This window comes from Balaenoptera musculus, chromosome 9, assembly GCF_009873245.2.
Source record: "Balaenoptera musculus isolate JJ_BM4_2016_0621 chromosome 9, mBalMus1.pri.v3, whole genome shotgun sequence".
Taxonomy (NCBI): Eukaryota; Metazoa; Chordata; class Mammalia; order Artiodactyla; family Balaenopteridae; genus Balaenoptera; species Balaenoptera musculus.
The window spans coordinates 65,981,849-65,994,485 of NC_045793.1; the positions used below are offsets into that span (position 1 = coordinate 65,981,849).

Genomic DNA, 12,637 nt, shown 5'->3' on the forward strand with positions numbered 1-12,637 from the left:
ATATAAACCCTGGAATCCTAGGCTCAGGTGAGTTTCCCTGGTAGACAACACTTCACATATGTCACTGGTGGAAAAATTATGCATATCCAATTTGCCTCTGCTGGGAGAGGACTCTTGGAAGCTTGTGCCTGGTTTTCTCTGGACTTTGCCCCATGTGCCTTTTTCTCTTGCTAATTTTGCTTTGTACTCTTTTGATGAAATGAATCATAGCTGTGGGTATGACCATATGCTGAGTTTTTAAGTTCCCCTAGTTAATTAAAGAAACTGGGGGTGGTCTTGGGAACCCAAGACACACTCTCCTTTCACTATTTTGCTTCTTTATTTCCCCTTCTCTTACTGGCTTCCACTGGGAGCACATCTTTAATAAACTGTGGGCATCCTAATCCTTGACATGGCCTATGCTTCTAGGAGGGCTTATGAACATTCTCAACCAGACAAAATATGAGTTTCAACTATAAGCTTTGTAATTTCTCTCCTTCTATTCCTGGAATGATTTGCTCCTTACCCTGTACTCTTTATTCCACATATCTCTATCCCCCTCCAAACTGTTACTCTTTAATAAATATATATTGGACAAATTAATTCAGCATTTATATAATTTGTAAATTGTATACAAATTGTACTACAAGGCTTAAAATAGAGCAGAGCAGTGCCTCGCCCCATTTCTCCCCATATTGAGTCCTGTTTTCCAGAGACAAAAATTTTCCATTTTTTTTAGGAGCTTATTCCTGATTTACCTCAAGATATCAGCTATGCCCTTACATTCCTCTTAATACTGAATACCTGGGGAAAGAAGAGTACAACATAAACTACTTGGGAAAGAAATAGCATTCAAGTCTTCCCTTCCATCTACTCATATGTGGATACATATCTCATTCCAGTAGGAAGAAATTGGTGGTAAAAATTCAGAAAGACTAAGCAGTCACATGACAAGCCAGTGCCTGGGATATTAAGTTCATCTTCAACCATCTTTCACAGTCAGTTCTTTTGGTACTTCCGATGCTATACAGAAATGGCTCCCCCCCAAAAAAGGCAGAAAATTTTACTTTAAAGGCTTGCTTCAGTATTACTCTCTTAGTGTTCTTAATCATAGGTCTTCTTCAGCATTACCCAAATCCAGCCAGTATGCTTTGGTGCTGGGAATCTTTGGGTAACAGAGTCAGGTCTTAGGTTCCACCAAAACAATCTTTTTGTCATTTTAGTACAGTGGTTCACAAACTTCACTGTGTATCAGAACTATCCAGAAAGCTTCATAAAAATGCAGCTTTCTGGGACTTGCTTCCATAGATTGTAATTAAGTCCATAGATAAGACAGGAATCTGACACTCCTTTACAAATACCAAAAACAAAATAACAAAACTGTGGTTTTGAAATTCACACAGAAAGGTGTCAATACTCTGATATCTAGAATAGAACACATGGTAATGAAATATAGATGGTATCATTTATCTTTTTTCAACAGAGGGGAGGGAAATATGGAAACAATACTTGGTTTACAGCATCCTTAAGTAATCAATAAGATTACAGATTATGTTTTGACTTTCAGCCTAATAGCCTTGCTTTCTTCTGTCTCTAACCAACCAATTTGGGAAACAAAATACTCTTGCCTCACCAATTTACACCTTTAAATAAAACACAAACAAATTTTGCAAAAACTGAAAGAAAGCAGATTTTGGGTTTTCTCATAGGTTCAACATTCGCTAGGATTCCACTCGGCACCCTGACCCATTACCACCAGACCTTTAGAGTAGTTCCTGTATTTGTACCCATAGGTCTGGGACTGCTTTTCTGACAACCTTTAAATTACGAGTAATATTTTTTTCTATTACACAGAAAATGTTTCTCTCTTCCTGGACAGTCTAATTGTCTTCTGAGTTCTCTTTCACCTTGCATTTTTGTTACACCCCTCTGTCAGACAATCTACATAAAACTCCTCCTGGGTGCTCTCTCAACCCTTTTGTCAACCCCGTTCCTTAGAAGACAATGGAAAAATGGACAATAACAGCAGCAGCAAATCCTAATGATCTCGGAAGCCTGGATAAAGAATACTTCAGAAAAGAGGAGACTTTAAATGCTTTGAGATCATTAACAAAGTGGTGAAATTTGTGAGGAAGGTGGGAGTAAAAACAGTCTTTCTATTATTTGCTAGATTCACAGGCTCTAATTCTTCACTTCCCTAGTTGAGCTTTAACTTAATTATAAAACAAAATCTATAGCCACAGCCAGGCTTAGAGGTAGAGTCTGTACAACTAATCAACTTTAATTCCCTGGGCTCGATTTAATTACAAAACGACATTTGGTGCAGCTGCTAAACACTTACCAGGTGACCACATGATAATACTGGAGTAGTATTTACAGGTCTCCAGCTTTTGCACTGATTCTCACAGCACAATTATGTTTCAGTTATATATAAATTTGAACAGCCTCTAGGATTTATAATAAAACATTTTCTTGATTTTATATATTCCTGTAGTTGAGGCAGTTAAAACACTGAATTGCACGACAACTAATATATGTCAGGGAGTAAAATGTAATGACGGAGGAGATGTCCTGATAATGAACAATAATAACAAACTGAATATTAACAACACATTTCTTACCTTTTAAAATTCATTCTGTTTGTTAGGTGGACAAAGTGAAACCAGCTTATGTATACTGAGTTTCAATTTGCCTTTTAGGTTACAACATACATTACTTTCCAACATAACTAGACATATCTAACTCATTCTTCTTCTTGTTCTTTAATGTTCCAGAAGACAATTTAGGAAGTGATTATATGTGCTACAAAATATTTTTTAGCTGACAGAATTAAAATTAACCACTGTTGTTTTTAAAATAGCCACCTCCCCTAGTAGATTTCAAATATATTCAATTTGCACAAACATCCAGGAAGACCACTGCAATACGTGAGATCTGATTTTTCATTTTATAATATTTAGGCAGAGGTTCCATGCACAATTAACTTTTCATCTTAAGAGTTTTTTTCAACCTAGCCCATGCAAATATACTTTTTATAATATCTGGGATCCCAGTTCCTCCCTAGGTCTATAGGAGGATAAGAAAAATTATTTAAATTGAGGAAAAGGAATCAAGAAGCAGTATCATTACAGAAGTCACTAACGATACTAAAATAAATGTGACCCTTACTGTTTCTACAGCAACTCAGATAGTAATATAGAGTGCCTTTTAATTCATACTAGGATTTTAAGCACAACAGAATGCATTCCATTTGCTCTCTTTTTCCTAGATGTTAATCTCCTTTTCTTTCCCTTTAGAGTAGAACTGAGTAAAAGCTAAAGAGAGGATGTATCATAGCTAATTATATCTACAGAGAAAAAGGCGGCATTCATCGCAAAATATCTGGGGCAATAATCCCCTCATCACCTTCCGACTTCAAGTGCTGGTTCAGATTTTACCTGATGCTGTCCTGCATGACTACCTTGGACCCTGGACAAAGACAACACTGTAGGTTTCAAAGTTGAAAGGCTAATTTCTCAGTACTAGCAGTGTCTGTCAGTCTCTTACCCCAGAGAGTATCTTTCTCTACTGAGCAGTGATTGAGTCACAGGAGGTAACAATTCTGCTTGCTGGAAGAAAATAGGATGGAAGGAATGACGACAGTTACCAGATGTTCCAGTGCCCCTGAGGGGGCACCAGAATGTTCCTGCATATGCTGTAAACAGCATCAACTGTCAACCATGGGACCCCGGGGTGTGGTGCTCATGCTGCTCTGATGTGCAGAGTCTCAGGATTCCAGAGTTGGAAGAACCTTGAAGATGCTCTTAGCCAGAGGTTTTACACTACGTCTGGGGGAGTTCTTTGCTTCCTAAGTGTGATTCAGGCATTGCTGAACAATAAGGGGGAATCTCCCTGAAACAGTAGCAGCACTCTTGGAAAGAATGTAAAGAGCTTAAGTCAGGGCTAACAGCAAGACAGGATACTTTATCCAACAAAAATCAGTCGTAAAAGTCCAAGGTAATTCCTAGAGTTCAAGGAAAGAACTTTGTGGAAAATCCCCGTCCCAGTGGCTCTATGACATTCCTGGAAGGGAGGCCCTAGAGCTCAGAAGGTTGATTCAGGAACTCTAGGCTGCAATAGGCCTCGTGGCTTGGAAGTGTGGAAATTAAAATACATTACTAGGACACAGTATCAGGGTGGGAGATGAAGGCTTCTAAAGGCAAGTCAACCAATGCTTACAACCCTTCTTTATTTACATATCACTTTCCATGGCAAATAGGAAAAAAAAAACACTTAGAAAAATGTTACCTTTCCTTGTTATTTTAAAATTTGTCAATTTTACACATTGCCTTGATGATGGTTTCTTATTCTATGTTACCTGTTTTCAAAGTAAAGAATACCTTATGATTGTTCAAGACCCTCTCCACAGCCACCATCAGGAAGGAAGGGAGGAAGGAAGGGAGGAAGGGAGGGAGGGAGGGAGGGGAGGAAGGGGCAGCTATTTCTGTGTTTGTAAATGGAACCAGCTATGATGTGAGAAGACATGAGATTTTAACATAAGGAAAACCGTATCTCCAGGGTCAAACAGACATCCATAAAAGCAGGATAGATAATCTTTCTCACCATCACTGTTGATGCACACAATCTCTTGAATTTGAGTGCCTGGACCACACTCCCTTCCATTATCTGGTTCGCAGTCTCCTAGCCTCACTGCTTTCCAGTCATAGCAGGATGGCTCCTCACAGGGAATGGCTTCCAGTAAGTGAGGGCAGTTCCCAGCGCCCCCAGAGCCTCCAGTGGGCTCATTGGTAATGCGCCGTTTCCTCAGTTTAAAACCTGAATTGTTGGGGAAGGAAAATATTTACTGTTACCATCATGCATTGAATATTTCAGAAGGCTGAATGAAACTCCAAGTGAAAGCTGGATGAGGGTAGAGGGTAGAATTCATATCTGCTTTAATCACTAGTGTATCCTCAAACTCTAGTTTAATATGAGCTCATTAATAATTTATTAAATGAATAAATGAATGAATAAACAGAATGGCCAAAGAGGGACTTTTGGTGTCAGCTTACTACAGTAAAAGTAAAGCAAGAATGGGCTGGAGAGAGAGAAAGAGAAAGAGAGACAGAGAGAGAGGTGATTGGTTGATTTGGAAAGTCTGTAGTTGTAAAATGTTCAAAGACACAATAAAATCTCAAGCTATTCAGAAATATTCATGACCAGACAAAAGTGCTATTACTTTGAATTCCTCAACAGGATCACCTGGTTAAATTTGAAAAGGAACCTCTGAGAAGTTGGATGGTTTCAGGAAATTGTCTGTTGAAGCCTTAGTTGAATTTAGACTCCCCAGAAATTTGAATTCGGGATATAAAACATCTGGGCTCTAACAAGGAGTATTCAAAGTCCTGCTCTGTGCTTTAATAACACCTAAGTGCTGCCCTTTCTGACAATGTATAACAAAATTAATAAGTCTGTCTACTGCTATGTGAATATATTAGAATCACTAGAAAACTGTCCTTTGAAACAAAGTAGAAAACTGTTTTCAATTACTAGATCATGTGAAAATTACCATGCTGAACATGTAGTAAACAATTGCATTTATTCTATTCCTTTTAGATATATTATTTGCATCATAAAAACAATATTCATTATTTGTTTGTTTACCTTCAAAGTAATAAGTAGTTCTGTTTATTAGGCACTAGCTACAGGTCAGGCAATGAAATAAGTGCTTTATGTTTAATTCATTGAATCTTTAAAGAAAACTTGGATGCCAGATCATATTACATCCCTTTTACAGATAAGGGAACAAAGATTTAAATAAGTTAATTAACTTATCTAAACAATAGAGGACAGACTAGGTTTTGCAATCCAGGTCAGCCTGACACGGCAGCTCATCTTAACCACTGCACCAACTGCCTCAGATGCTCTCCATCTGTTGTCTAAATTAACAAGCATCTTGCCTACGTTCCGCAGTTTTAATCTTCTGGTATCATCACCAGAATAGGTTTATAATTCTTTTGTGCTAAAGATCAATACTCTTTAGCCATTCTGGAAAATACTGCAAATGAATGATCACAGGAACACAGAGCAGCATTTGTTAATAATTCATGGTTTGACCCAATTGATGTGAGTTTTAAGCATGCCATTTTAGTATTACATACCTTTTTTGCCTTGCTGGTCATTACAATTTTCGTAAGTACAAGGTCCCCAAGCTGTCCAAGGTGAAACCTCACATTCAATAGGACAGGGAATGTGGCACAGCTGTGTCGTATTAGGGGTAGGGCCAGCGCATGATTTCAAGTCCACTGGTTTTGAGGCTGTTTGGAGAAAAACAGAGGTTCCTTAAGAATTAAACAGATTGTTATGGTCAATAATATGATTTTTCAGAGCAGTTTTGTCTATGGCGAAGGAAAATGCTTAAAGAAGTGCCACCAAGACATTACTTGAATGCTTCTCAGCTCCATCCTGAGAATAAAAGGAGAAGGAGTGGGGGGAAAAGAAGCAGTGTAGTATAGTCAAAGGAAACTGGGCTAGAAGTCTTGCAGATTGTTTGATCACCAGCTTCACCACTAATTAGTCATGTAATTAATAATGCTGAGTCTAACTTTCCTAGTCAGTAAAATAATCCTTACGGTTAATTTTATTTCTAAAATTTTATAGTTAGGTTCTAAAAAAGTAGAATTTAGAGGACTGAACAGAGTAGGAGGGGAACTACAGCTATAACGTATATGGAAAAAATCTCCACTGAGTGGCTCTGGCAGAGCAGTTCCCCTTCCCTTTTGGTCTGCAGAAGGGTAACTGATGGATCTGATGAAGGAAGAGCTCAGGCCACCAAATACGGCATCTCTATCTCCAACTGCATGACTCGCCAGATACTTTCCAGAACTTTAAAGAATATACTATTTGCATATGTGATCCAAAGCTCAGAATTGCTAAGGGGACAAATTTATAATTGTCCACGTATGTTCATGAGTTGACCAACGAACTGTGTATAAATACTGCTAGCCCTTGCTTCTCTTCTACTATGATGACTGCAGTTTGGCTATTTCGTACAGCACATATATTTGATAGTTAACGTCAGAAGGTGTCCACAGTTCTGGTTAAAAATGACTAAGTAAGAATGATACTTAAAACTTTATGGACATCAGAAGAGAATCAAGTTTACTACTGTCATAAAAATTTTGAGAAGTAAATGTCTTAAGACACACATTTCCTTTAATAAAAGCTAGCCCCTGTTACTCTCTGATACTTTGAAATGCCCATGCATGTGGCACAGAAGCCTGAAATAATAAGAGGTCTTAGCTAATTCTCATTCTCTTTATGTAAAGGACTATCAAATTCCAATTGCATGGGATTGCATATAGAAGCTCATAGAGAAAATAAAATATTTTCAACTATATTATCCTAACTTTTAAATAAAAGTACTAAGGGCTTCCCTGGTGGCGCAGTGGTTGAGAATCTGCCTGCCAATGCAGGGGACACGGGTTCGAGCCCTGGTCTGGGAAGATCCCACATGCCGCGGAGCAACTAGGCCCGTGAGCCACAACTACTGAGCCTGCGCGTCTGGAGCCTGTGCTCCGCAACAAGAGAGGCCGCGATAGTGAGAGGCCCGCGCACCGCGATGAAGAGTGGCCCCCACTCGCCACAACTAGAGAAAGCCCTAGCACAGAAACGAAGACCCAACACAGCCATAAATAAATAAATAAAAATTAAAAGTACTAAATATATCTGCTTGTAGTATAAACACTAAAGCAAACTGTAGGTACTTGTATATCCCTCAACTTTCTGCACACACAATCATAAATGCTACCTAAAGACTAATATATTAACTCCTCTTTCTGCCACAGCTTTTCAGTTCTGAAAAATATTCTATAGATTTTGTTTCTTATTTTTTCTTCCTAGCAATACTTATTTTCATCCCCTCCCATTCTCCAGCCCCCCCACCCCACCCCGGAACACACACACACACACACACACACACACTGCAGTGAAAATAAATGACTGGCCATCCCTAATTTGCTTAGCATGAGCACCAAGTGCATTCTCACTTAAGTTTATCAGAATTGTTGCTAATTTCTATCATAACATTAGGCAAAGCCAAAAATGATTAATTGGATTGCTTTCCAACGGTGAAAGTGCTTGGCACACTGATGACAGAAAATACAGGAATAAATGTTTCATTTCTCTGAATATAAAAAAATGACATCAATGATATATATTTCACATAAAACGATTTGTTTTTAATATTGTTACAGGTGTAAGAGTCTTGTGATGGTTAATTTCATGTGTTAACTTGCCTGGGCTAAGGGATGCCCACACAGCTGGTAAAGCACTGTTTCTGGGTGTTTCTGCGAGTGTGTTTCTGGAAGCGATTAGCATTTGAATCAGTAGACTAAGTAAAGCAGATTGCCCTCACCACTGTGGGTGGGGCATCATCCAATCCACTGAGGCCTGAAAAGAACAAAAAGGTGAAGGAAGGGTACATTCCTTCCCTTCCTGAGTTGGGATATCCATCTTCTCCTCCCCCTGGACATCAGAGTTCCTGGTTCTGGGAAACTGGGAATTATACCAGTGGCCCACTCCCAGGATGCCAGGAGCTGATTCCTATAATAAATCTCCTCTTACATATCTGTATATATACTATTGGTTCTGTTTCTCCAGAGAATCTTGACTAATATAAGTCTACAGTATGAAGAAAAACTCCTATAACTGCAAATTAACATAAGTAATTCCTTCACTTGTTGAATCCTTCAGACTACCATTTAAATTAGTGGTTATATGTAATAATTACCCGAAAAGTCTCCATTTTTTTCCTTTCAATTAACTAAAAGTAACTTTAGTCTTTAGTGTTACTATATAGTTTTGGAAATTACAGTTACTATAAAGGGAAGTCTACTGAGCATGCAATTGTGAGAACTATGATTACAGCCTGAAGAAATATATTTTATATATAAGGTTGAAAACTGTAGGAGGAAAATACAGTTTTTATTAAGGAAAAAGGTACAAACATTAATTCCTGGCCATTTTTCTAAAGCTTAATTTTAGCTCTTGGTGTATTTTGAATAAATCAAATAGAATAATCAGTCACAAATTCTCCTTGAGCTATTAAAAGAGAAATGTGATGAATAAAGGCTTAAGGAAGTATTGCTTGAAGCAAAATACTCTTAAGATCTTCTGCTAAGCTGAGCAAATCAACACTGAGATAATACGGTCCTTGAAAAATAGACCAGCTAAAAAGTGGCACTTGCTATCTGATTCTACAAGGATCAAACCGTAAGCTGCTGTGACTGCTGACCTTCAACATACCCTGAAAGGAGTGCAGGGTGGAGACCAGGAAGGAGGCACCCTGTGCTCTGGGAAAAACTGGCAAAACAGGCCTTCAGATAGATATTTTCAGGAGAAGATTTTATGAGCCTAATTCTTGCATGTCCCCATATCTGAAATGGCACTAAAATCCTTCATGGTGATGTCTGCTCCTCGTGACTAGCAGCAACATTCTGCAAAAATGTGTGCTTGATTGCATGTACTCCCCGCCCTTCACCAAAATCACATATATACTGACCTTCCCCCACACCTCTTTGGAGCAGTTTCTGAGAACTATCTGAAATGCTATCTCTTGAGCCATAGTCCTCGTTTTGCCCCAAATAAACTTAACTCACAACTCTCAACATTGTGCATTTTTTTTCAGTCGACAATAGCCTCAATTTTACATAACTTTCTATCTATCTATCTATCTATCTTTCATTAATCAAAGAAACACAGGGGGAGAATATTTTCTGTATGATTCTATTCCTTTGGTGATTTTCATTAAAGGTTTTCTTATACAGTATATGCTAATTCTTTTTTTTTTGCATTTTCAATTTTTTATTTAAAAAAACACTGTAAATAAATGTTCTCGGCCAGTTTTACAAATATGAGTCACACAATTATTGATCTAACTGGTGGGGTTCTATCTTAGACCTTCCCTGGCACACAAAGAGTTGGCAAATGTGAGGCTACCACCTCAAACCTCATGCCCATAGCACAGACTGACCAGTGGAGGTACCAGGACCAAACTACAGCCAGAAAAAGAGAGGGCCTTGGGTAGTGAGAGCACAGGTTCAATAGAGTCAACTCTGTGCCTGTAAACAGTGTATGCTGATTAATGTAAATCACAGATACTAGTTGAACTCCTCAAAAGTGGTCTTTTTGTTTTGGCAATTGCCCAAGATTTATTTGGAATCAGTGTGATTAAATAATGAAGTAAAGAACAGACCCAGGAGATCTTACTGGGTTCTAGTTTAATCTGTGGGATATAATTCCCATAGTTTTGTATTACATAATGTAGTGTTTATTGCTGATCCCTTGTTCTCAAATATTGAGAACTAAATTTTCTAAAATGGCCCAGTCATTATTCTTATATAATTTTACTAGAAATTATAAAGAAATTGTTCATCCAGTACAAGTTCCAAGGAAGTATATATTAGATTTTTTTGACTTATTGTTGATCTCTTGAAAATAAAGGAGACCTTTTATTGTTCTCATACGACTTAAAGGGTTTTCAATTATATGTACTTTGTACGCTTCACAAGGTCATAAAAGAATGTCTGAACTTCTCAGGACTTAATAAAACAAACAAAAAAATAAAACTGGTACATTTTTGTAGGTAGGTCTGAAATATTTTTGTATTTGTATATTTAGAGTATTACGATGGAAAAAAATTCATTATAGGAGGTAAACTTAAATCCATCTGTTTCCAGTAATGTGGCCAATGAGGTATTCTGAAAATATACTCACTGTATAATCCCTAAGAACAGTGAATATATAATTTTTTGAATTAAATGTTTTATTCTGAGATAATTATAGATTCACATGAAATTGTAACCTCACAGAGATCCCATATACCCTTTACCCAGTTCCCCCCAAGAGTCAGATCTCACAAAACTATAGTATAATACCACAATCAGCATATTGACATTGATACAGCCAGGGTACATGTACTGGGTTGAATAGTGCTTCCCCCCACTCAAATTCATGTCTACTAAAAACTCAGAACATGACCTTATTTGGATATAGGGTCATTGCAAATGTAATTAGCTAATGAGGTCCTACTGGATTCAAGTGAGTCCTAAATCCAATGACTGGTGTCCTTATAAGAAGGCCATGTGAAGACACACAGAAAAGAAGACACTGCAATAATGGAGAGAGATGGAGTGATGAAGCTACAAGGATTGCCTACAGCCACTTTGCTCCTAATCTTAGAGGCAAAGAATTCAGTCTTTTGCCATTAAGCATGATGTTATCTGTAGGTTTTTGTAGATGATCTGTACCAAGTTGAGGATGTTTCTCTCCATTCTTATTTTTCTGAGAGTTTTTATTATGAATAGGTGTTGAATTCTGTCAGATGCTTTTTCTCCATTGTTGGATGTTATCATGTGATTTTTTTTTTCTTTAGCCTGTTAATATGGTGGATTATATTAACTGATTTTCCAATATTGAACCAGCCATGCATCCCTGAATAAACGGTACTTGGTCCTATATATACATTCTTATAATGTATTATAAGAATATAGAATAATGTATTATAAGAATATAGAATAAGAATTATATACATTCTTATAATGTATTATAAGAATAATACATTATTCTTATAATGTATTACTGAATTCTAATTGCTAATATTTTTGTTAAGGATTTCTGTATCTGTATTTATGAGAGATTTTGGTCTGTAGTTTTCTTTTCGTTCTAATATCTTGGTCTTTGTTCCCTCTTTTCCTATTTTCTGGATAGAAATGATCTGTTTCACACTGAGTGAGTTACAGTAGTTTATAGTTTTTTTATTTTGATTTTTAAAATTCCTTCAATTTAGTCTAAGTTGTCAAATATACGTTTATAAAGTTGTCTGTGGTATTCCCCTGTTATTCTTTTGCTGTCTGTAAGGTCAATAGTGATACCCTCTGTTTTATTCCTGATGTTGGTGATTTGTGTCTTCTCCCTTTTTTACTTTAGCAGTCTTGCTAGAGTTTTCAATGTTAATAGTGTGTTCAAAGAACCAGCTCTTTGTTTCACTGATTTTCTCTATTGTTTTTGTTTTCAATTTCACTGATTTCTGTTCTTATTTTTATTATTTTCTTCCTTTTGCTGGCTTTCATCTTATTTTGCTCTCTTTTTTCTTGGTTCTTGAAGTGGGAGTTCAGATCATTGATTTGTGTCTTATCCTCTTCTAATGTAAGCATTTAGTGTTATTAATTTCTTTTTCAGCACTGTTTAGCTGTGTCTCACAGATTTTTATGTTATATTTTCATTTAATTCAGTTCAAATATTTTGATTTTCTTTGAGAAGTCCTCTTTCACACATGGCTTATTTAGAAATGGGTTGTTTAGTTTCCAAGTGTTTGGAGACTGTTATCTTTCTGTGATAGAATTCTAATTTGGTTCCAATTGTGCTCAGAGAACACACTGTGTATGATTTAAATTCTTTGAAATTTGCTGAACTTTGTTTTATGGATCAGGGTATGGTCTATCTTAGTATATGTTTCATAAGATACCTGAAAAGAAGACGTATTCTGTTGTTGGAGTGTTCTACAAATGCTTAATAAATTCTGTTGGTTGATGTTGTTGAGTTCTTCTGTATCCTTGCTGATTTTTGTTTGGGGAGTAGAATGTTGTCACCTCCAACTTTAATTGTGGATTTGTGTATT

At 37.0% G+C, this 12,637-nt stretch overlaps 1 protein-coding gene across 3 annotated transcripts in view; it reads right to left on the reverse strand.

The window, feature by feature from the left end:
* THSD7A (thrombospondin type 1 domain containing 7A) overlaps window positions 1-12,637 on the reverse strand; it is a 741,583-nt gene that overhangs the window by 173,315 nt on the left and 555,631 nt on the right. For all 3 annotated transcript variants that reach the window (XM_036863122.1, XM_036863123.1, XM_036863121.1), the window contains 2 exons: window positions 6,120-6,275; window positions 4,582-4,794 (listed from right to left, as the gene is read on the reverse strand). In XM_036863122.1, coding sequence (XP_036719017.1) covers window positions 4,582-4,794; window positions 6,120-6,275 — 369 coding nt within the window. The remainder of the gene's footprint in view (window positions 1-4,581; window positions 4,795-6,119; window positions 6,276-12,637) is intronic.